This window comes from Neopsephotus bourkii, unplaced genomic scaffold, assembly GCF_033783945.1.
Source record: "Neopsephotus bourkii isolate Nb327-2 ecotype Australia unplaced genomic scaffold, CSIRO-AGI_Nbou_v1 NB_1749, whole genome shotgun sequence".
Taxonomy (NCBI): Eukaryota; Metazoa; Chordata; class Aves; order Psittaciformes; family Psittacidae; genus Neopsephotus; species Neopsephotus bourkii.
The window spans coordinates 895225-920502 of record NW_026902223.1 but is presented as its reverse complement, the minus strand read 5'-3'; the positions used below and the strand labels follow the sequence as shown (position 1 = coordinate 920502).

At 48.1% G+C, this 25278-nt stretch overlaps 1 protein-coding gene across 4 annotated transcripts in view; it reads right to left on the bottom strand.

The window, feature by feature from the left end:
* Positions 1 to 25278, bottom strand: part of RPTOR (regulatory associated protein of MTOR complex 1) — a 113794-nt gene that overhangs the window by 21974 nt on the left and 66542 nt on the right. For 2 of the 4 annotated variants that reach the window (XM_061377191.1, XM_061377192.1), the window contains exons 16-26: positions 24845 to 25036; positions 23271 to 23411; positions 21310 to 21427; positions 19907 to 20047; positions 19319 to 19477; positions 14241 to 14359; positions 13826 to 13894; positions 9970 to 10073; positions 8851 to 9034; positions 6974 to 7084; positions 966 to 1071 (exon numbers count right to left, since the gene is read on the bottom strand). In XM_061377191.1, coding sequence (XP_061233175.1) covers positions 966 to 1071; positions 6974 to 7084; positions 8851 to 9034; positions 9970 to 10073; positions 13826 to 13894; positions 14241 to 14359; positions 19319 to 19477; positions 19907 to 20047; positions 21310 to 21427; positions 23271 to 23411; positions 24845 to 25036 — 1444 coding nt within the window. The remainder of the gene's footprint in view (positions 1 to 965; positions 1072 to 6973; positions 7085 to 8850; positions 9035 to 9969; positions 10074 to 13825; positions 13895 to 14240; positions 14360 to 19318; positions 19478 to 19906; positions 20048 to 21309; positions 21428 to 23270; positions 23412 to 24844; positions 25037 to 25278) is intronic. The other 2 variants (XM_061377194.1, XM_061377193.1) reach the window with 1 other exon arrangement.

Genomic DNA, 25278 nt, shown 5'->3' with positions numbered 1-25278 from the left:
GCACATAAACCATGCATAAGGGGATTAAAAAATATAAGGGGGTATAAGGAGTAAGCAATCATTTACAGAGTTTAGCAGAGAGAGGAGTGAGAAAGACATCACTGAGGTGGCTTTAACCTGCAGAGGGGAGACTGAGCTGAGCTCTTAGGCAGAAGCTCTTCCCTGTGAGGGTGCTGAGGCGCTGGCACAGGGTGCCCAGAGAAGCTGTGGCTGCCCCATCCCTGGCAGTGCTCAAGGGCAGGTTGGACACAGGGGCTTGGAGCAAGCTGCTCCAGTGGAAGAGGTCCCTTCCTTTTTATCCTACAGCATTCTGCCTTCTATCCCTTTAAAAACACAACCTATGGTACCCATGTGAACATCACAGGGCAGGGAGGAAGAGCCCAAATGGTAAATCAATAGCATCTGCTAAGGGCCTCCGAATTACTGATTCCACGCCAAGCGCTCTGGCTCTTGCGGAGGAGCCGGCTGTACCCGGGTATGTGGCTGAAGAGCTCAGCTGCTGCCCTCAGCCGGGAGCCAGTGCCTGCACTGCAGATCGGATGCTCTGTCAATTCCTGGAAGTGGGGAATGCTGCTTCATGGCTGCTTTCCCTCCTCTAAAGCAGTCGCTGCTCTTAGGCTCCTCTGGACTTGGCATGGTGGCCAGCCTGGTGCTGTGTTCTGGCTGAGTGCTCTGCTTGTGGCCACTGTGCTGATTTCTAACACCGTGGTTAAGTTTTCAAAGGGGACGGCAGTAATTTGACAGTCGAAATGGTCCCTCCCCTCATCTGGAGCTGAGAACGGACAGGTGACTATCAGCAAAACACTGCACAGCATCACCTCGCCTGCACATGGGAGGGAGAACAGGCACTTCTTCCTCTTGAGAGTCACTATTAACTGGGGGCTTACAGGTCAGTGTCCTGCCTAAGCGCAGTGCTCAGAGCTCAAGCAAGCTGCTGGCAGTGTGGGCAAGCAGAAGTCACTCACCCTTCTGGATGATCTTCTGGGCTTGCTTCCTGACCCGGGCATTGCGCAGGAACCGCCACTCTCGCTCCTTGCGGATCTGGCTCTCCAAGTCATGCTCCTCTGGGATCTTTCAGTGTTAGCAGCATATTCACAACACAAAACAACAGTAACCATCAAAACTCCACGAACTGCCTTCGTAACACACACTCCTACACGTGCATGTCAGACTAAGCCATAAATACTTAAGGCTCCAAGCCTCAGGCGGTAAACAGAGGAGCTCACGAGACCTTATGTTATTAAATACTTGAGCATCTTCCTGATCTAAATCTTCCCCACCATCTGTAATCTCTTCTCATTTCCTTTTGCTGTCCTATATTTTGTCTTTAAGTCGTAGGCACTTCTCCAAAGTGAATGACACAGGGTTTCTGAAGAACCAAGCACATTCAAACCACCCGTGGTTGTAACACACAGGAAGCATCTCTGGATCAGTTATGGGGCTGAGCTACGGGACTCTGTCTAGCTTCTGATGATGATGGCTGTTCCAAAAGGAGAAACTCTTGACGAAGGGAGACACAGAAGACAAAGTCATTCCCCATTCCTCACAAACACACACTTTTTTTTCCCCTGAATACAGCCTTAAACCGTCTGTCACTATCACACTGTCCTCAAAATGCACCGCACTTTGGAAAACAGCTACTACTGAGATGGGTTTCTGCTTCTTTAAAAGACATTCAAAAGAAGAAACCCACCCTCCCCCTTCCCTCCTAGCACAACCACCTCGAACCAAACCAGCACTATTTCATTTTGTCTGGACTACAACATCTATTAGAGGCAATGACAAATGACTGATAATGTAAAGCAATAAACAAAGCAAAGATAAAATACATCAAAGGAGATGTGAGAGCGGAGAGGTTACACCTACACCTTAATGAAAATCCCCCTTCTCTGGGAATAAATTAAAGACAGACCTAAAAAGCCAGGGGAGGAGACGGGAAGGAGCAGAACAGTAAATTCTGCTGCAGGCACCAGGGGCTTTCACAGTTTAGGGCTAAGAAATTCGCAGTTCTGCAGTTGAGCAAAGTGCTCCTTATTCCAGCAGATAAAGAGCAGCAGATTAAAGGAGTTTCTGGGCTCTTCAGGTCTGAAGGAAAAGAACTCTTCCAAGGAGGCTGAGCAGGCAGTTGTTTTCATCATCTGGTATCAGTAATAAAGATTCCTCCTCTAACGAGATCTCCCAGGGTACAGTCCCCAGAGGCTGTAGCATCAGCAGACCACATGTGGCAAGACAGCCTCAGACACCAAGTGACTGCAGGATGAAATGCTCTGGCAGGAGGGAGACAGCAGAAGTCCTTTCTTCCGCAGAGCAGCACAGATGATGTCTTTACCTGGCCAGTTCCACTTTTTGTGCCCAGGCATCTTCCTGCAGCACCTGCAACCCACATATGGCCTCTGCTTCCACAGTTGCCTGTTTGCCATCTTTGCCTTCCTCTTCTCCCTCCAAAGATGTGAGCAAAGGGGAGTTAAAGATGCTCACCCCGAGGATCACTGTGCTGGGATGCGGTTACACCCATGCAGCATCTGACATGCAATTCATACCCTTGCAGCAGGAGAACACTAAGGGCATATGTTTAAGTCTTGGCTTTGGTACAGTTGACTCAACTAAGCACATTCTGTGTGCCAAAGGCTCTGCAGACGGGGGATGTCATCACCTTGCAATTCGTAAGGGAGGTTCCTGCAAAGATGCTTCCTCCAGGATCCGTGTGTGTCCAATAGCTTCCTGCAGGCCCAGCTGGGATCACAGCTGAACACACCCAAAATACACTCGCTGAGCAGGAGACACTTATTCCTGGCGCCTCCACTTTGGATACAGACCCTGGGTCTCACCAGTCCTCGTGTTACCCTCAAGCTGATTGATGCTGGCTGGAACGTGGTGAACAGACAGGTTCAAAGGGGAAAGTAAGAGGGCCTGAGCCTGCATAGGAAGAAACCTGGCACGGTTCAGTGATACTGCAGAGGGTCACAGAGCTTTGAGAGAAGAAAACCACCAGGAATAACACAGAAAAATCCCTGTGGGTCCTTCTAAAGTGTTATCAGAGAGTGAACATACAATACCCTTAATGGAATAAACTCTGTTGGACTCAGCAGACCCCTAAAAAGTGTTGCAAGTAACCGCACCCTGGCAGAGATGCTCCACACAAGTTCAGTTAAGTGTGACACAGGCAATTAGTGTACCTGTGCTCAACAGACAAGGCCTGACTGGCCTTAGAGCCTCACTGCAGTGAGAAGAAAGAGCATGAAGCAAAATGCAGCCCCTTCCTCCATGTCCATCTGCCTGTGGGACAGAGCTGTGTGGGAGAACTTGTCAGGAGGGAGCAATGATCTATGAAATGATGAACCCCCCAGAACATGTTGTGAAGGAGCTTCTGGTAACAAACAAGCACAGGAGTATGTTGGGATGTGTGCAGCAGGGAGCTGTGACCTCCTGCCTGGCTGCTGCTGGCTGGAAAACCACAAATTCTTATTCAAAAGAACTCTTTGGGTTCATCATTCATGTCTTTGTCTCCCTCCCAGCCAGCCCCTGGTAAGGGAGATGGGGAGTAGCAAACAGTGCAACATGATGAGGATCCTGACATGCCACCAATTCCCAACGTGTCCGAGCCTCCACTCGGACAGAAACCAGTCCTGATACTGAAACCTCCCCCCAAGCAGTGTCATCTGAAAGCCAGTGAAGCTTTTCTTTAACACTTTGTCTCTCCCCCTTGCTGTGGAGGTCAGTGTTTAAAGCAGGGCAGGGAACTCAGTGAATGGCTCCAGTGGTACATCAGCTCTTCCCTGGTTGAGGTTACTGCAGCAATTGCCTAAGGCTCAGTTCTCTCCCAGGGCTTTGAACACTGGCCAAGACACAGCGCTGGAGTTAAGGCAGGGTTTATCAGGAAGGGTTTCTTATGTAATTCTCACCTTCCAGGATCCTCACCAGCTCCTGCCTGCATGTTCTGCCAGTCCTGGCAATAAGAGATGCTGGCTCCCGCTCTCCTCGGCTCAGGGCTTCCTGACAGCTGGCAACAAGGCTTTCCTGTGCCTCTCCAGCCAGGACCGCCTGTGGTGAGCAGAGCAGCCTTTGCCACAGGAGCTTTCAGGAAGAGGACAGACTGCAGGGAGCAGGGCTGGGGTAGGTATCTGCTCTTCCTGCACACTGAGCATTCACAATGCAGCGTTTCCCTTCGCTGTTTATTTGATTAGATAATAAATAAATCCAATTTGGTAGATGGCTTGAATCCGAGCCAGTGATTTACACTGGAAATTAATCCCTCACTCTTTCCAGTGAAAGCATTCTCAGAGCAAGGTCTATGAAGCAAAACTAAATTAATAAATTAAATATGACTAAGATGCACTCACAGTCATTTTATGTTTATTCATTACAGGGATAGTTGTCTTGTCTTTCCCTGTTTATGATGGTAGGCAGCATCTCCAAATGAAGCGCTGAAATTAAACATCAGTGTAATCTTTTGCCATCAGGACGTGGTAGACTTTACTCCTTGCCTGTTTCCTGGGCTGAAGTTCCCAAATGACAGCAGCCACCAGCCAAGGGCTGTTTGTTCCTTGCTGCTGCAGGAACAGGGATTCTAGGAAAGGAGCACTCTGCAGAAACCCAGCCAAGCCCCATGTTCCTGCCCCGTTACACAAGCAGCAATCAAAGTCCCTCACAGAGGGACTTCTTCCTGCCCCTTGCACACTCACCCACTCCAGTGAGGACGTTACATATAATCCCCTGTTAGGACAGGATAACACACACGTTTTCTCCACTTAGCCTCTCAGAGCTGCTTTACAGAAGTAATAGGGAAATCAATTCTCTTCCCTGTCTTACTAGGAAATATGGATTTCATTTTGCTCAAACCTCACCTAAATCATTGCTGTTGAGGACAGTCCGTGCTCTGAAACCTCAACCCCAGCCAGTGAGCATTTCCAAATGCAACACTTGGGAAAGTATTAATGGAACCATCACTGTCATACAGGCTACTGCTACTCCTGCTATGCTAGCAAATGCTGAAGAGAGAGTCCCTGCACGTGTGGGATGCACACGCAGGATACTCTGCAGTACCTTAACTCTCACAGCGGGACACTGAACACCCTGGCACCCACTGGGGCACAGGGACACCTCGATTTCCATGACTCCCCCTCCCTGGCTTCTGTGAATTAGTATAGGAATGCTCCACATTTTGTCCTTAAAGTAACTTCCTCCATTTCCTGCACATGAAGTAGTAAACCCACACACGGAGCTCCCCACCTACCTCCAACAGAGCCTGAAGCGCTGTCTACCATGATTTACTCCCTTAATAAAACACCCCTCTTCACTGGAAAGAGCTTTCCTTAGAAAGCAAACAAATGTTTTTAATAAGAACTAAGAGACAGAACACCATCCTCCTCCTCCTGTACTCTGCTGGACTTGAATCAAGACACCAAAACCCATCTTGATGAGAGAAGCCTTGGCTGGAAGCCTGACCCAGCACCAAGCCCCACAGGCCAGGCATATGTCCTGGTGAACTCTTCTTATAATGGTATCAGAAGGGAACTGATGCCCCGTGCAGCTCAGGAAGTGCCAGGCAACCTCTTCACCATCTCAGCTTTCCTCCTGGTGATTCTCTAAAGAAATCAAAGCTGCTCAGAACCCGCTGCCATGTAACTGCTTTTCTGATGTTCTTAGGGGCAATTACCCCCCAAACGATCCCACATGCCTGAAGAGTGGAGGAGTGGTGATGGATGGCGCAGTGGCAATTCTGGGATGAGGCAGCACATAAATGTACTATTTCTTCATTAGTAAGATTTAGGTATCAGTGCTTGGATGCAAACATCTGCTGTGGAGTTGCTCAGGTAATGGCATTAATACCAGCTGTGCATTATTATTATTCACAGAAATTGCAATACCTCCAAGAAATTAAGCTGAAAGTTGTGTTACAGTTTGTGCTGCTTGACTCCCAGGGTAGCTGGAGCCTTGCCTTACCCTGCCTGCGTGTAATAAGGGAAGATTTACTGCTTGTTTTGATTTCATACTTAAAACTGAAACCTGATCTTTGGCTAAAAGATTCTGGGAATTCAAGAGTTTCACCTTCCAGTCCCTGATGATCTCTGCCCATCTCTCAAGAGCTCTGGGCTGGTTTTCTTCTAGAACAAGGCTTTGGTGTACCTCCCACTTCAGAGAAAGCCAAGTTAGTTACCAGAACAGCTCACTGAGGATCTGTCATTCCCACCCTCATTCTTCGCCATAGTAGCACTTTAATGTTTAACTTCAAAACCCAACAATGATGCTTCCAAATCTCCCCACAGGCACTCCTGTGGATGCCCCATCATTCCCTCTTTCTCCTTTTTAAGTTGAAGATGTCTTACACAAGGTGCCCATAAGCAGAGCAGGGCTCTGAAGTCACACATGAGAGCACAGAGCCAAGGCTGGCTTCAGGCACAGGGTATGCCCTGAGCCACTGGAATTATGGGGCCTTCAGCCAGGATGTCAGACAGGAACCAGCAGCTCTCCCCCCCCAGCCCTTTCTGGAATAAAGAACCTTCCTCACTCCATTTATCTATATAAAGAATCTATGCATTGTTACTCTAATACAATTTTCACTACGTAGACAAGCACATTTCAAACGAAACAACTCTGCCATGCAACCTGCAACCGTGCAAAACCGGTGGATCTGGGTCAACTACAAAACCCCCTCTCACTGCTACGCTCTTTCTGGAACGTCCCCCATGGGGTTCAGGGCTTTGTTCTGAGCTCTCTCCCTGGAAATACACCTTGCCCCATCTGCTGCTAACCCCTGGTGACCTCTTCCCTCTCACTTCACAAGCACGGCAGTCATGCAGCTCCCCAGAGCAGCATGATGCACCCGAGTCCATTCATTTCCCTCCCCAGACTGAAGGAAAAGGAAGGGAAAAAGACTTAGGGAAAGCCCTAGCCCTCGCTCAGGACAGCAGCACTTCTGAGGAGCTGCAGTGCTGTGACCCCCAGTGTATGCACAGAGGAAACAAAGCGTTACCTTCATGACCGGCTGAGCAAAGTACTTGGCACTCCAGTCGCAAAACCCCGTCTGCACTGTGGCCGAAATGAAACTTTTGTGCCCAACGGTGTCATCGGCGTCGTCAGTGGTCTGCCCAGAGAGAGAACAGGACATCAGCCCCTGCCCCTGCCATGCACACACAGCAATACCCAGCTCGCCTTCAACACGTCAGCAGGCGGGAAAAGCTCAAAGACACTGCCAAGGAGATGTAATTCTGTACATCTAGCATTAAAATCTGTCATTACATTAGCTCTCTGGAAATGTGCAAACTCCCTCAGCTGCACAGCACAAGGCATAACCGGGCCAGCGCATGAATCAGGTCTGAAGCATCAGTGCATCATCAGGTCCCAGGATGAGTTTCCTCACAGTCTCCCAAGCATCTGGCATGAGAAACAGTGGAGTAGTGAAGATGATTCAGGATAAAGCAGAGCCAGACACAGCTTCACAGCAAGGGCAGGTGTGGGATGAGGATGTTACAAAGCACAAGACACCCAAAGAGAAAACAAAGTATGATCCCAGCTGCCATTCCCATGGGAAGTGAAGGTGCTCATGAAAAGGCTTCAACATTTTCTTCTTCACAGACTTGACTCCCCACCTCCAGAGGCTTCCGTGAGAGCACTCATTAAGGAAAGGCAGAAGTGCCAATGTAAGTGAAGGGCAGTTACTGCTCAGGACTCAGAGCACCTAAAAGCTGCACTGTCCGCTTGCCTGGTGGAAATGTGGTGGATGCACCTCAGCCTCCCATGGAAGAGTAACCTCCCATGGAGAGAACCATCCTCATGGAGAATTATCTCCCACAGCAGAAGAGTATTACAGAGTCCTTTCTATTGCACTGGGAGGGAGAAGAGGAAGGTCAATGTCCTCCCTCCACCTGCTTCATGCATTAGCACAGCAGTAGTGCTGACTTGCTGCTTATCTGTTTCCTCTCATCCACAGAGCCAGCACCAGGAAAATCCTGGAAACGTGCTGAACTAGAGAGAGAGGGTGACACAAAACTCCTGCCAGATGCTGAACCCTCAACACCACGGACCACCAACTGGGAACAGCCTCTGTCTTCAAGTGATTGCCACAAGCACGTCCAAGAGTGCTTGGACTCAAGGTGCTCACCTGACATGAGCCATCTGAAGACATCTGAAGGTGACATTCACATCGTTTGTGCATTCTAAACTCTGACTGATTGCTCTACTTGGCACCACATCAGCCCTTCAAGCTTCCCTGAATGGAAAGCTGCCCAGTACCTGATGAATCTTCAGAATGCTAAAAGGTATGCAATAAGTACGCAAAAGCCCTGTTGGCTTGCTCTGCTGGAAGGAGGAGTTGCTGCTCCTCCCAGAGGGGCTCCCAGCTCTTAACCTACCAACTCCTTTCCAGCAGAGCGACCCATGAGGAGCTTATTCTCCATCATCCATAGTGAAAAAGGGCTGCTAAACACAGAGCAGGTACAGGCTGCTGGGAAGAAGGGAATATTCCAGTGCAGAAGCACCTATTAGTCTTGCTTGAGGAATGCTGGCTTGCATTTGCTCAGGTTGGAGGAAAAGCATCTGAGGGTCACAGATCTGACTCTGTGCTATCATTCAGGCAGATAAATGTTTGTGAAAGAAGAAGCAATCAACTGTGATTAAACATTTCTTGGTAGCAGGAGTGAATAATGCCCTATCAGAAGCTATCAAACAACATTTATCCTGAAGAAACAAAATTAATCAATTTTTATTTTACTGGTTAGAAGGAGCTGCTCTGGAGTTAACAGCAGCGCAAAGCAAACAGGAGGGATGTGGAAATAAACCACAAAGAACAGAACATGCCACAAAGCCCACGGAGCGGGGAAGCAGCTGGATGGGAAAGGGAAAAGTCTTTACCTGCTCTGGCCCTTTGTCAAACATCTTCCTTGTCCTGGGGAACTGGTGGGAGTGGGGAGTGTACTGCACCCCCACGCTGCCGACGTTGGCGGGTCTGACAGAGGCCATGTCCCGACTGACCGGCTGCTTTGTCACATCGTTGGTCAGGCTGGAGCTGCTCGTACTAGTGGTTGGAGGTGACCCTCTAAAGGTTAAAGAGAGGGAAAGGATTCAGGTACCCCTGGACCTGAGACTCTTGCAGGCGAATTAAGTCACTTTTACTTTGTTTCTCCTTATAAGATTTATACTTCACTGGGGAGGCTGGAAGTCCTGTGAGCCCACAGAAAAGTGTTTTAATTTATACGAGAATTGGGATTTACCTTGTGGCACAGTTACATTATAAAACCAGAAACCATCACTGTGCAGTTCTGGGCCTTTCACTCCAGCTCTGAATCTTACTGGTGCACGCTGGCTACAGGGCTGCTAGATCCAGTGAGGCGCTGGCACAGGGTGCCCAGAGAAGCTGTGGCTGCCCCATCCCTGGCAGTGTTCAAGGCCAGGTTGGACACAGGGGCTTGGAGCAAGCTGCTCCAGTGGAAGGGGTCCCTGCCCATGGCAGGGGTTGGCACTGGATTAGCTTTAAAGACCCTTCAACCCAAGCCAGACTGGGATGCTATGACCTGAAGTGTGCTGTTTGCTCTTGGAGTAGGTTTTGGGAAATAATCAAACTTTCCAATCCCAGCTTTGCCCATACCATTATCCCAATTTCCCTGCAGTTTAGACATGGCTTATTGATCATCAGATAACCCTGGCTTTCATCAGCTGAAAGGGCAGAAAATACGTATCAGGCTTCAATGGGAACTTTGGGTACCACAGAGGCAGAGTGCACCAGTAAAACCAGCAGGAGTGAGCCCATCCTTTCAGTTCATCTTCAGATAATTAGAGCAGTTTGTTACTCTTGTCCTGAAAAGAAAAACTGGAAGAAACTCTTTGTCTTTCCCTATAGTTTTTGTTTCTGGACACCCTACAGTGCTAAAACAAGAGGTTACCCAGATGTTCAACCAGGATGGTTCCTGGTGACTGGCCAGGAACACTTAAATCCCTATGGCAAAAGCATTCGGAAGCGATGCTGCTGCTTACCCGACTTGGTGGATGTGCATGCCCTTGTTGGTGGGGCTGGCAGGGGCAGACTGAGTCAGCGAGGAGGTGTCGAGGATGCGCTGGGGACGAGCATTTACCGTTGCCTGGAGAGAAAACACAGAGAGTCCTGAGGAGCCCCGCGGGAGCGCCAGGCGCGGTGCGTCACAGCACACGGGCACAGCGGGGGCTAAGCGCAGCTAAAGCATCTCATCGCTGTGTGGGGGTGTTTAAAATGTGTATGAAAAAGCCCCCCTGCAGCTCCCAACACGTACCACGAGTCTTCTTTTTTAGGTAGAAAACACTTACCACAAAGTACCCTTTTGTGACGGGGAAACAGCTCTGAGTAACGCATAAACCTCTTCCTTGCACCAGCTGCGGCCTGCTACCTGTGCCAGCACCTCAAAACAAGGTGCCATGGGGCAGGGAGGAAGCCCAGGGGCTCCCCTTCAGCAACCAGCCCTTCCTCCCACCTCGCAACCCAGTGCTGTGATCCTTGGTGAGGTTATTGGGTCTCTTCTCCCAAGTAAAAAGCAATAGGATGAGAGCAAACAACCTGAAGTTGTGCCAGGGGAGGTTTAAATTGAGTATTAGGGACAGAGTTTTCACTAAAGGGCTGTCAAGCACTGGAACAGGCTGCCTGAGGCAGTGGTGGAGCCACCATCCCTGGAGGGATTTAACTGACTGTAGATGTGGTGCCTGGGGACACGGGTTAGCGGTGGGCTGGGCAGTGCTGGGTTAATGGCTGGACTCAACGATCTTAAAGGTCTTTTCCAACCTGAACTATAGGGTTCTATAATCCAGCCTCAACCTTCCATTAAAGCATCTGGATGAAGCAGCCTGGGAGGAAGCCAACTTCCCTTAACTATTTGTGATTTCAGAAAGTCTCAAAAGGCCACCACTGATTACTGGGTCCTTTCTGTTTGCTTTGGGACACACAAAAAAGCACGGTTTGGATCTTTTCAAAGCTCAGGCTGGGAATGAGAGTTGCACCATCCCAACCTGCACCATAAATACAAACCACAACACAGCCACAATCTGTGTGGGAGCTGGTGGTGGCTGATCAGCCCATGAGATACCACGGTGCCGTTCACATCCAGGAAGCCTCCAGGCCTGTGCAACCTACTCACCGGCTGCTCAGAAAGACATCCTCCTATTTAAAGAGCACGGGAGCTCTCCCACAGATGAAGATCTATATTCACAGCTCCATTAAAGAAACAGAATAGGACTGGTTGCATTTGGAAACAAAACCTGTGCTTGAAATTCATGCTGTGCCTCACAAATAACTATTGCACAGATGCAGACTCATAGCCTGAACACTTGCACAGTCACGGAGCTCACAGCACAGGCCCCACTTTTCACTGCAGGGGATCAAAAAGCGTAGCAGCATTTACTCACACTGCTCTCAATGTGCTGTCTGATCACTCATCGAGGCAGCCCAGCTACATGACAAACACACAGCCTCAAAGTGCTGAGCTCGGCACTGAATGCTCAGTGCACTGCAGTTCACTGACCCCAGCCAGGGCTTGAAGCCCCCAGCTCATGTGTTCAGGGCTGCTGGCTGAGGAGCACAGTGGTAACAGACTGCACCTCGGTTGTGGTACCATCAGAGAACTGTCCAAGCTTCGAAATAAAGCCTCATTCTCTGAATCTTTTAATAGCTAGAACAAAAGGTTTAAACCTCTAAAATATTCATAGAGTGGTTTGGGTTGGAAGGGACCTTAAAGCTCCTCCAGCTCCAACCCTGCCACGGGCAGGGACCCCTTCCACTGGAGCAGCTTGCTCCAAGCCCCTGTGTCCAACCTGGCCTTGAGCACTGCCAGGGATGGGGCAGCCACAGCTTCTCTGGGCACCCTGTGCCAGCGCCTCAGCACCCTCACAGGGAAGAGCTTCTGCCTAAGAGCTCAGCTCAGTCTCCCCTCGGGCAGGTTCAAGCCATTCCCCTTGGCCTGTCCCTACAGGCCCTTGTCCCAAGCCCCTCTCCAGCTTTCTTGTGTGCCCCCTTCAGGTACTGGAACACTGTTATTCAAGTGCTTTACTTCACCTGAAGCAGTATTTGTGTTTTAAGCAAGAAAATCAACTTTTGTTTTTATTCAGTGATAAAATTCAAACAACAGAATGGAAAATTCACTGTTGGCACTGGCTCGGGAGGACCCCAGGGTCCGTGAGCAGCACCCGGGCTGCTCCCTCGTACATCCAGCAAAGCTCCATTAGCACCAAGGAAAGGCCTCAGGATACAGTGAGCAAAGACTCTAATTGTTTGTAATTTGCATTATTATCCTCTGCATCAGAGAAGGATAACGGGTCTGTGCTCACACCAGCACAGCAGGAGCTCCGGCTGGAAACCCTGGCAGCGCTGCTCACCAAAGGAGCTTTGGCCATAACGAAATGAATAAAGGCCAGATCACAACCTGGGATCTGAAGCCTTAACTTCCATTTTGATGGGCTCTTACCAGGTTGGTTTGGTTTGTTGGGGATTTTCAAACAAAAGAAGCCTTTTCAGAAGCCACCTAAGGCAGGTGGCACTGGCAAGAGCAAAGCCCATGGTATCACGAAGCGCACAGCAGTGAACCCACAACACAGTCAGCTGCCCAAACTGCGTGTTGAAATACTTTTCTTATGGATCTTACAGCTAAGGCAGAGAAGAACAAGTAAGTTTTGTTCTCTGAAGCATGCCCAGGTAAGAACCTTTGTAAATGGGAATGCTTCTTTTCTTGTTTTGCAAAACCATTTGAAGAGTTGTTGCCTTAGAAAGCCAGGAACAGAGCAGCTGCCTTGGAAGCAGAGCATGAGATGCAGGATACCCAACACTTAAGCCTTTGGACTCCATCCAATACTGAGATATTTAGGACCACACTTGTCAGAATCAACACAGAATTTACCAAATCAACCATAACATTCACTGTGGGTGCTACAACACAGTGCTCAGGAGTCCTGCTGGTTAAGCAGACCCACACAGTGCTAGTGGAGGCACTGCAGGGCACAGAAGCATCTGTGTTAACACTGAGACATCTCCTTCCACTAGTGAGGAGCTAAGTCCTGGAAAAGTATTTAACACAGCAAAAGCAGATCTGGATCCTTTTTATACCCTTTAATCCCACAGTAGCAGTAACATTTCATTTTGTCAAGAGCCTCAAATATACAAAACTGAGATAATTCCATGCATCTAGAGCAGGGAGGGGAATCCTATCCTTTCCTTATTCACCTTAGACTGGCATCTCCAGCCTGACAGTACTTGGTTGTACACCCGTATCATCGGGGAAGGGCTGACCTCGTTGCCCCACTGCTAATTCTCTGTCCCAAACCCCAGACTTCACCGGTCACTCACAAGCATACTTAAAAACAAAGAGTTCAAATAAATCACTCTTTTCTCAATAGAAAACTAGATTTAAAAGCAAGAATCTCTAAGGCAATTAAATGGTAGTGCACAATGCTGGCATCTCTTACTGCAGCTTCGGCTGAGAAGCCCAAGTGTGAAGATTGAGGATTGCTGACTGGAAATCATCAGTAAGAGAAGTCACCTTGCATTGCAATGGCTCATGGGCTTGATGCTGGAGCAACCAGAAAGCATGTGGGGAGGACTGCGCTCAGCCAGCTTTCCAACACCACCGACTGGGGCGGGAGGAGAGAGGCAGCTGGTGAGAAGATGTTCTGGGGTGGCCTGGTGCTTCCTTTGAGGTGGAAGGTGAGGGTGCTTCTATAGCTCCCAGGCTGGCCATTCTGAATCAGCTGTGACGGCAGCCTCCAGGGACATCTTGTCACCCTCGGAGGATGAAATGTGATGAGGATGGTGGTTTAGGTGGATTAGGCCTGGGTTGAGGAGGTGAGTAGTGGCAGGGGTGTCTGCATGCTGACTCACATGTACTAGTTCACCTGGGTTGGAGAGCCGTTGTGGCTTCAGTCTGCAGGCCAGTCCCACTTGCATAATCTAAATCAGTTTGCAAACGGATAATTGAATGAGGTATATTTAAGGTTTCTCCCAGGGACTGATCTAGATCAGTAGACTTCTAAACAAGACCTCCTGACTAAGCTCTGCACCTGACTCATATCCTAAACCAACCCCAGGCCCTCCCCCATTGATTTCTTTTACTTGATCAAGAGTTCATTGAGGTTTTATCATCTTGAAACATTAAAAGCTTCTGCAACAGATCCAGAGTGAGCTGGGCAGAGCCCTCCACAGCACCCATTCAGCTCAGTCTGCCTACACTTTGCCTAAGCATGAAGAAAATTAACACACAAAACCTCATGGCCACACATGAACACAGAGGACATACCTTATAGGCAATACTGTTGAGAACCTTCATGGCCAGGTCGGAGACGTCGGGGTAGGGGTCAGCAGCCAGGTGAAGGAGCACTCTCCAGATCTGGGTATAGACACTGTTGAAACTCACACCTAAGATAACAAAACACAAAACAAAAAACAAAGCCCCACAGCACATGACAATCCATCGACTCAAACGCTTTGATCTTATGTGAGAAAACTCATTAGAACTGCAAGCATCACAATGACATCTAAGAAAACATCAAGAGAAGAGCTCAAAAACACCCTCCGTGGGTGCTTCATCTCCATGTTGTGTCTCTTTGTGAACTCTGCAAGGGCTTGTAAAATGAAACTGGGTGGCAGCCAAATAAATTAAAGGCTACCTTCAATCAGCTTCCATCAAACTGCTCCTTTTCTGAGCTGGAAAGGACAAATGGATCGTGTCTTTGAGTTTCCTGACCTAAAATACTAACCAGTACAAACCCACAGTTCCTGGCCTGTATTTGTATTGTTAGTTTGATTGCTGTTTCAAGCATTAATACTCACCTCCAACATTCAGGTTTTTATATATTCCACAAGGTTACCACACAGGTAAATGTTAAAACTGAAGCTGCAGCATGAGCACCTTTGTGAAGCCGTAAGTGCAATTCAGTCCTTCCTATTGACATTTGTATCAAGCCCTCAATTTGTCACTGAATGAGAATATCTGGTGCTTGGTATTTCAGCAGAAGGGACTGACAGATTCAAAGTACAGATCAAATTAATGAGCATTTGCCACAACTGACACAATTTGGTGAACATTTTAGTTCGCTGCTTTAGGTGAATCTTTAAGCTGTTCTTTCCTCCAGCCCTCACAGTGCCTAACAGCTGTGACACTGTTGGCGAGGGTTGAGCCATTTGGACAATACTGAAGTGGCCGTGCTAACAAGAAAGGGAACTGAAATAGGGATTTCAGATGAGTCACAATCAATGGCAAATGACAGATCAAGCTGTTACTGCATTTCCTTTCATGTTTCTGGAGGCATCTAAATATAAAGTCTTAAGTTAGGAAGAAAAGGGCTCCTTGGTCAACAAGCAGCTTCTCACCTGGTATAGCTGCTAAACCCAACGCTCAAACCCACAGAAAAGAGACTTGGAGAGCCCAGATTTAACTCTGGCTGAAGAAGGCAGGCAGCAAGGGGTACAGAGGCTGCACTTCACATGCTTGTCCTTGTCAGCTTTGGCTTTGGTCACATCAGACAAAAGTCACTGCCTTTTTCAGAAGCTCTTTATCCATGTTTAAATAAAGACAGTATCAGGACACAATAAAGTAAGTCCCTGCTCGGAAGAGGGGTTAGGCCTCCTAACCCTAAAGGATGGTGATACAAACCTTGTCCCCTCCAGGCTTCTGACCATTTGGGTTTTATTTTTGCAGTTGCCATGCTCATCCTGGAAGTGTCTATTACCAGGGAAAGAAAAAGTGGAGGGGGAAGGATAAAGAACAAGAGAGGGAGAGTGATGAAGTGCTACAAGCTGTGGGAGGAAAAAAACCCACCATCCCTGAAGCAGCAGCTAGGTAATGACATTGGAGGTTTGCTCAGAGCTCTGCCTCCCACATGTGGTCCTGTGCTGAGCTAGATAAGGACCAAAGGGAAATCTGCATGGACTGATTTCTTTTAAAGCCCTTGAAAGACAGTGAAAGGAAAGGGAGGGCAAGAGGGTACCCATTGGATTTTCCAGTGTCTCAGATACCACCTCATTCGTGACGCAGTCATGAAGGGAAAACAAGACCATTTTTTATACATCTGAGCGTCATGGAAAAACCAAGTGAAAGCAGAACTGCGCCAGTGCAATTCCTCATGCACCCGCAGCCTTTGAAAAGAACAGAGGGAATTTCTACAAAGGCATCCCGGGCTCCGAGCCGGGGCTCCAAGGACCGGGCCTTTCTTCTGCCGTGTTCCCCCCACGGTTAGTGCTGCTCATTACATCGATTCCGCCAAGGGACGCATCCAACACAGCTCCTGTGAAAACCTGAGCACACGTCAGTGGGATAATGGAAGGCAGCAGAGGTGGCAGCAGGAACAGCAGCTTGATTTCATGGAATGGACTAGAATGCAAAAAAACACTCACAAGACGCAAACAAAGAGCCAAGCGGGGGGGACGGGGAGTTAATCTAAGCAGACAGCTTTGTAATTAGTCAGGCTGGTTCCAAGCCAGTTAAATGGACCTTGCAGCGCAGATTTACGTTTACAGAACGATTCCTCTCTGCTAAGAATGTCAAAAATAAATTGCCTGCTTTTACCAGTGACTTTGATTTTCTTTGCACATGCAAAGTTCAGTTCAGCAGCAAGCACCATGCAGTGCCCTGAGGATGGGACCTGGCTGAGGTCCTGTGGCCAGCTCACTGAGTAGACTAAGGGTAGAACCACGCTGGATGCAAAAACAAACGAATGCTAATGGTTTTATTTATCCTTCTTACTTTGCCAGGCTTTGGCAGCATTTCTTTCCAATCCCCTGTAAAAAATCACTGCAGTGATTTTAAGCATCCATCTCTAGAAGGTGCAGTCTGTTCCCACCCAGCACAGCAGCAAAACCTGACCAGCTCCTGTGCCTGCAGGGAACAGCAGCTTCAGGCTGGGATGCTGCGAAACACAGTTGAAATCCTTCAGACCAAACGGTACCCAAGGACTCGGGTATCTGCCTCCCATCAACACTAATCCCACCTGCTTTGTAAATGTGTATCCCCCACTTCCCACAAGTGACACAGGAGGTCCTGTGAGAGCTACTCAGATGAGACGTCTGAAATCCTGATTGCTCCCTGAACTCTACTTCAGCAGGAGTGGACACAGGCCGTTCCCAACAGGAACACTACATCAGCATTTCTTGTGCAGCCCCGGCAGTCTGTGAGCTGCTCTCTCTGTGCAGGGCCATGCAAAGGGGCTCCTGCAGGCCCTGACCCCATTCAAGGAGCCAAGCCTGAGCTTCTTCATGTTCCAGCAGAGACCAGAAGAAACTCATGAGGAAAAAGAAGGTTCCCTCCCAGAGCAGCTCCCTCCATGGACCAGGGCTGTCACAGCCAACATGAAAGCAGCCCACCATGAGCAACATCTACATCAAGTTTCCATTTCCAAAACCGACTCAAATCCCTCTATTTAGCTACTATGCAAGTTACTATTTATCGATACTGGTTGACCAGTATCTCATTATGTCTCTGCATTTCAACATATAACCTGGTGATAGAGAAGGAGGCTCTAAGTGTCCCAGCACCCACTCTCTTACTTGCTGCAGCTCACTGTCCACCTACATCTCTTGCTCTCCTCATCCTCACTGCAGTAACTTCTTGGTGTGTTTGAGGCAGCTCTTCAGGATGGATCCTGTGACATGGCAAATAGGTTTCTGCCCTCAGCCTCTGCTGGAAAACAGAGCTATTCCCCGCATTTCATCACTCCCAGATTTATTCTCCTCCTTCTTTGATCATTCCATAATATAATCTTTCCAGCAATGCTCTCTGTAGGACAAAGACTTTAATCATGCAGTCCAGATATGAATAATCAGCCTCAAGGTATGCAAAACCCCCATCTGAATTCCTTCCCTTTTCCTATCCTGAAACTAAACTAAACTGAAAATTTCCAGGACATCAAGATTAATGACTAGCTGTATGGAAAAAGCAGCAAAGCTTAGCTTGGCTTCCCATCGGAACTGATGTCTTTGTTGACTAACCAAAACTGCCTCTTGCCAGCTTGAAAATGTGGGCCAGAAATAAATGTCTCTTCTGGTAATAGGAGTGTCCAGGGAGGGAAGAGCCTGCCAGGAAACAGTGCTCCTGGGCTACAAGGACATGTTGCATTTAGGGGGGTCACTTGGCCTGCGGTTGGCCAAGAACCTGTTTGTAAAGTGATATGAGAAGGAAGGGAGAGGTTTTCCTCAAGTTGATGGGAAGAAGTACATTGAATGATGCCAGAAAAGTGGATAGAACGATCCAGAACAGTCCCTTTAGCACTATGTTCCTAAAATCACCAGAGAGGAAGAAAGCCCTGAACATCAGTGAATCAACCCAGGGAATGCAAACTACAGAACACAGCACAAAACTGCACTTGGAAATGTCTACTTTTATTATTGCAGACCAGATTTCTGTTTTGGTTTGAGTCTGCCCAAAGCCCCCTTTTTACTGCTCTGCCTTTCAACTACTAGGCAGAGTCATTTCTGCAGAGCCAAATCACCATTACTCCTTCCAAAAAACAGAGCAGAGCAAAACAGTACTCCAGGCAAGACAAGGCTATGACCCAGGTGGACCCTCTCCGAGTCACCCAGCTCCTGCTGGCTGTACAGCTCTATTTTAGTGCCCACTAAGGGTTTAAGGAAAGGGGTCAACCTGAGTGCGGGCAGTGCAGCAGTCACAGCACTACTGAGGGTGGCTGGAGCTGTTGGCACCTTACCCTGGGGAGCAGGAGAGAGCAGGCTGGGAGATGGGGATCCTTCAGTACATGAGAAAAGCCTGGCTTTCAGCAGGCAAATGCTGGAGGTAATGGGATTCTGTGCGAGTTATGAATTTTAAACACTTCTATAAGCTCTGTCGTTTCCAGCTGGATGTGAGCTCTTGATTGAATAGGAATGAGGGAGGCTTTGGAGAACTGCTCGTAGTGTTTGCCTAGGGCTCCCTCACTCATCTCCTGCTCAACTCCAGTTCTTTTCCAACCGTGCTGTACAGCTCTTGTGGGACACGTATGAGCCATCAACCAGGCACCAGAGTGCACCAGTGGAAATGACAAGTCAAATTCTAACTTAAGATGGAGAGAAATTTCCCTGAATTCTTGTCATGCTTTGGAACATCAGATTTCATCACCTACAGTCAAAAGCAAATGAACTGATCAAGTTTCTAATGAGCACATGATTTTAAACTGCCACAGGGGCTCAGGAATTACAATCCCAGAATCTTTTAGCTCTGGAGAGCTGAATCATCATCACTTCTTCCAGAAAACACATAGAGGAAATTAACATTTCTACTGCTAGGAGGAATTCTGCTGGAGTAAGAGCTGAGATCCAAACTTTCCACGAAAGCAAGTGTGTGAAGAAAGGCAACGCCAAAGGAAGGGCAGCAGAGTCTGTACTCACCTATTAGTGAGTTCAGAGAAGAGTAAGAGCTGACTCGTCTCATCTTGTCAATGGTCTCAAATGAGAGGATGTATTCTTCGTTCTCAGGGCTGCCCAAGGTGCTGCTGGCGCTGCTGCTGGTGCTCAGATTCCCAGGAGAAAACGCAACAGAGCTCCCAGCTGCCAAAAGGAAAGAGGGAGATGCTGAAATAAGAACTAGTGAGAACAGGTTTCACCTTGGTAGAACAGCGCTTTCCTAAACCCTGAAACATTCAGTGAAGGCGTAGGCAAACCCACAACATCCCCTTTTAAATACTGAATGTTTAAATACAGAGCAAGCATCAAGGGGTCAGAAAAGATTCAGGTAAAAATCCATGTATATTAGTGAGTTGGAAAGCACCTTTTTGGTCCACAAAGACTCTGAAAAATCAATGCTAATGACCAGAAAATTGAACCTAGTTATGAGGTGGCTTCTCCTGTAAGCCCTTGGAGCTGGCAGCGGGACAATCTGGGCTGAAGCGCTGCTTTCAGCTCGTGTTGTCTGGCACATGGAATTGCCTGGCTTGTACGAGGGGTGGGGGAATGAAAGCGTTCTGCAGTGTCTCTTACATTCTTCATTCAAGCTGAGGTTCTGCAAGGACTTGTTCAGGTTGCGAGCGGTGGTAACTGCGCGGATGTTCCCATAGGAGCTGACGGACCTCAGCCTGGGCGTGCACGGGCCGTCCCGCACCGGGGTCAAACTCCCACCCTCTGTGGAGGCAAAATCCAGCACTTGGAGATGGAACCAAAGCACCATAACCTTCTGGTTATTTCCCAGCAAATGTATCACTAAAATACCACCAATATGAACAGAATGTAGTCATCGCCCATTAGGCTAAACCAGACTGAGGGGTGACAAAGGATTCTCTGCACACACCATCAGCACAGAGCGTATGTCTGTGCTGTCCAGGCTGTGATTTTGTCACATCCAATGAAGCCAGGTGAGCTGAGCCCTGCCAGTGCCTGCAGAGAACCACAATGACTCTTCCCTCCAGGTTGCTGCTGGGCCACTGCCCAGACACTGTGCTAGGCCCCGCTGCTGCAGCAGGCACCATTCAGTAGGCAGCATCTGCAGGCTTCTGTCTGCTTCTGCTCATTACATTTTCACATTATAAAAAGTGTTCTGAAAATTCTGGTTTCTTGACCAAATTTCAGGCCTGTTTTCAACCCATATTTTGTCTATGACCTTATAATTTACCAAACTCTTTCATTTTCACTCCCAAATACACAAACAGGTTTCAGAGTAGTGCTTTTATTTCACTGCAGAGGCGACTGCATTATGGTGGTGGGGCTGTTGCTTCCACTGCATCCTACTTATAAATACTTCAGGAATCTTTTGGATAAGGAAAGGCAATATAATAACTGCATGTAATGTTTTTTCCTGCAGCAAAAAGGACAAATGGGGAGAAGCTTACTTTCCAATATGATTCAGTTATTCAGAAATAGGGAGATTAAACCTCTCATTGCAGAAACAGCACACGGTCTTGTCTCCAAGCTTTCATTGCAGCAGTCTTATTATCCCTCAAGATTTCCAATGCACAGAGCAAGGCTGGTTCTTTGCTACGTGGTGAGGCTTCTCACAGGGTCAATGTGACACTCAAGTTTTAGGTAGAATTTGAGGCGAGGGAAAGGCTGGTAAGCCTGTGTGCTGCTTTGACAAACGGGCTTCAACCTTGATCCAAAGGGAATCCCTTCGAATTGACAGGGTGTTCAGTCTCTGCAGCCTGCTGGTGAGCTCTAGCTGTGTTTTAGATGGAGACTCAGCAGAGGATGCATTTCTGCAGTGCAATATATTATAATGCTAAACAGACATTAGAGCTCCCCACTGTGCCACTCACCTTTGTAGCAATGATGCTGTTTGATAAATCACCACCAGCAAGAATTTCATTGTGTTGGGCAAACTCCTTAAGTAAAAGTTCCCAAGCACTTTCAGACTATACATTTTTCTACCCACAGGAACCCAAACCACCTACCTGGGGCAGCTGGAGAAGGGAGAGGGTAATTCTTCTCTTCCTCCATGAACTGCAAGGCAACTGTGCAGAAATTGCTCTCATACTGAACCACCAGGTGACTTAAAGCCACCACCAGCTCCTATGGAAAAAGCAGAAGTGGGTATTTTATGGTTATGTAGGTCAGGAACAACGGAACAAAGGGAAACACAAAGTCATTATTATTGATGTTATTGGGTGGCTATCTAGACTAATCATTCTCACTTCACAGGGATGAAAGCCCTGCTTCAAATCTAATCCTAAGTCTTTTATACCTTAGCAGGCTCCCGCTGCTCTCTGATTTTGCCCAATACTGTCAAAGTGATGCAGTGTCACAGGAAGTATTGAACTGGTGATGAGCACCCAACTCCCTCAGCTCCTGTGATGCCCACACGCAGCGTAGGTCTCTTGCAGAGCAGTGGTGAGCTGAGCTGAGGATCCGTGCCTCAGCCCCTGTGGCACAGCCTGACCCTCTCCCTGTGCTGCACAGGCAGAGCGCTCATCCTGCAGCCTGTCCTGCATCTGCTCTGAGCTGAAGGAAACAGAATGTGACAAGAGGCCCCTGGGGACATGGCTCAGCTCTTCCTCCAAGAGCCCCAGTGTTTGACTCCTGCACTGAACCACGCAGCCTCGCAATGCCCTGCAGCATCAACAGCTACGGTGCTGCCTGCAAGGGATCACCAGCCTCTTCATGTTCATTCTCAGAGCTGCAGCCTAAGAACCTGAATTACCAGGTCAGGGTAGAGAAGGTGAAGCTCAGACCGTCGGTTAAGTACCATGTGCCAGGCTGTTGGAAATAGCAAATGGAAGAGGTGGAGCTGGCTTTGGTTGCTGCTCTCTGTTCAGAGGACTAATCTCCAAAAGGGAGATTTATGACTCTCAAAGAGCACACAGTGACGTGCAGTTCTCCTGAATTAAACTGATTAAATGCTGGAGCGAGACAACAGAAATTAATCCTCACAATGCTGGTGACAACTGTCAGGGTGTCGATGTTCCAGTAAGTAAACACAAGCACTAGGGCACCTAAGTACACCCACAGAACAATCTAGAATGTCAAAAACTACTTAATGCACTATTGATGTACAATGGCAGGCACATCAGAAGGTGTGATTCTCCAGAACCTGGAGCAGTCTGTCACTGTCCTTATGGTCTCTAAAAGCAGCAAGACCTTATTACTGAACAGAGCTCCCAGATTCTCTCCTCAGCACTCTTGCTCCCTCCCGTTTTCTTCTCCCAGCACAGCCAGACTCCATGTTTCTAGCAACACTATTACTGATTCATTTAAAACCTGAGCTCCTGTAATGTCAAATACTGCAATCAGAACAGTAATCAAAAGAAGAGCATTATGAGAAGAGTAGCCCAGCAAGACTTCTCAGAGGTTTCTGCACCTGAAAAAGACTTGAGTGAAACTGCTCTTCTTCCTTACCCCTGTCATCACATTCTCTTTATGTAAAACAACAGGATATTTAAATTCCCACCGAAATCTGAGATTGTTACTCCTATTTCAGGCATTTGCTTAGCAGAATTGAACTAAATCAGAGGTCCACTGTTAAACAGCAGAAACATTTTAATCTCAACAACCATCTTGTCAACACCTGGATACTACAACATGCTCCACTTGTGCTACTCCTGTCACTAGGCTCCTTCTGGGATGTTGTAGTATGTACATTGAGCAAGGGCAAGTGGATAAAGCAGCACCCAGAAGGCTGCTGCTGGTGACCTCCCTGAGCATGAATGAGTACGAGGCTCAGTGCCAAGCAGAGCCACAGCAGGGGCTGATGCTGCTCTTTCTGCTGGTGGCGTCACTTGTGTGTATCGCTTCTCAGCAGGAACGGGAGTTAAAAGACTTCACAACAAAGCAGATACTTCCAAATGAGTCAAGCTCATTGAAAAGTCTATTAAATAACACATGCTCTGATTCCCCTGTGCCACCAGCCCTTCCGTACCTTTCGAACCATGGGGCTCCCATCGTTGATGAGCTGGGCCAACATCATGGCCACGTTGTGGTCAATGGTGGTGGAGTGATCGGTCCGTTCAGCAGAGTTGCCCACAAAAGTTCCCAGTGCAAAGACTGCAGCACAGCGAACCTGAGGGACACAAACACTCATTAGTATTTCCCTCGTTTCCAGCCCAAGGTTTGCCACTGGGATTGCTTTATCCCCACAAAAGGCATCTCTGGAAACCTGGACTACTGTGTCAGGCAAATATTGGTTGTTAAAGGGGAGCCCATGGAGAGTAAAAGCCAAAACAGAGTCAGCAGAGCACTGAGTTTTAACTGTTCACAGAGGCAGGAGTATATTTAATTTCCCAGAATACTCAGTGACCTTCCCACGGGTGCTTTTTCCAGTTGATGTTGCCTAGAATATTAATTAACGGGAATAAGGTAGATGAGGAGTTACTGCTGGGATGTGAATCTTTAATAGGAGTTCTGAACTAGAGTCTTTGGCTAAGGGCTTACAGAAAGGTAGAAGATGATGGAAAAAAGCAAAGGAGAAAAGAACAGCTCAAATCAGGATGAACTTTGCCAGATCAAACAAGGAACAGAGGGATCAGATGGTCTGGTGATCTTACAGCTTGCCTGGGCACAGCCTGCAGACAGTGGGATATGGTGCAATTGGTAACTGCAGGATGTGCTTTGTGAAGTAGAAACACCCACCTGGTGTCCCCGAGTGGGTGTGCTGGAAGGACGGGTTAGCCTGGCCTTCACACAAGTGCTTATAAAATGGAGGAAAGATGGGGCCAGAGAAAGGAGGTGGAGGATCACAGAACCCCAGCCTGGTTTGGGTTGAAAGGACCTTAAAGCTCCACCAGCTCCAACCCCTGACATGGGCAAGGACACCTTCCACTGGAGCAGCTTGCTCCAAGCCCCGTCCAACCTGGCCTTGAACACTGTAAGGGTTGGGGCAGCCACAGCTTCTCTGGGCACCCTGTGCCAGCGCCTCAGCACCCTCACAGGATGCAGGACAGAGCCTGAGTGCAGAGGGGAACCTCATCTTTACTCGCTGCACGTTAGCAGTGGTATTTATCTCCAGGCTGACTTCTCCCACATGCGATGTAATTTCACCAGGGTCTGACAGGCTCTGTCAATCACAGCACATGAACCACTTCTCTCTTGGAGAGTTTGTCACAAAGGTAGAACACATTGAATTAAAGATGTATTTTCACACATACCAGGAGGACAGCTCTCATGCTTGAGCAGAAAGACCAGAGGGGTTTTTGCAACACACAGCGTGTTTTGGGACCACTATTTTAACAAGCTTCTGATATGCAAGTAAGCAAAAACTTTGGAGCCACAATCCCAGGACTCCCAGGCTGTACGAACTCCCCCTGCATTTCTGTGGTTAATTCTCTGGCAGGCCTTTTCTGATTTATATCACCTTGAAGAAACAGCCATGAGATCCTTCTGTGAACCAGATGCAATGGTAAGGCTCTTGAAGCCCTGGTTTTGCAAGGATTTCCATAGCCCTCTACCATGATTCTGGCAATTCCAGTGGTGTTCAGTTGAAAAGTGGGATTTTACCTCAGGAATGGGATCCGAGAGGAGGCTGTAGAGCTTCTCGTGAGCACTGTCCCTCACACCACACCACCTGGCTGAGTCAAAGTTCTGCCAAATGCGGCCCAAACAAATGGCCACCCACTGACGCAGGAGAGGATGTGGATCATTCAGCTGCTCCAGGCAAATAGCAATCAGGTTTCCTTGAAGGCAGGCTTCCTACAACACAAATCAATGCCATTTATTTCGGATGGCAGCTTCCCACCTCATCATCAAAAGAGATTATTTCTGAAGTAGACAGGAAATCGAGAGAAAATAATTATCTGGTGGTTGTATATTGGTTTTGTTATAAAATACCATCTGGAAGCAGCATGAAGGGAAGGTCAACTGCACACTGCTAGAGCTGGTTAACTAGCTGAGTAACAGAAATGCTTCCTGTAACGCATAAAGCCTGTTTTTTC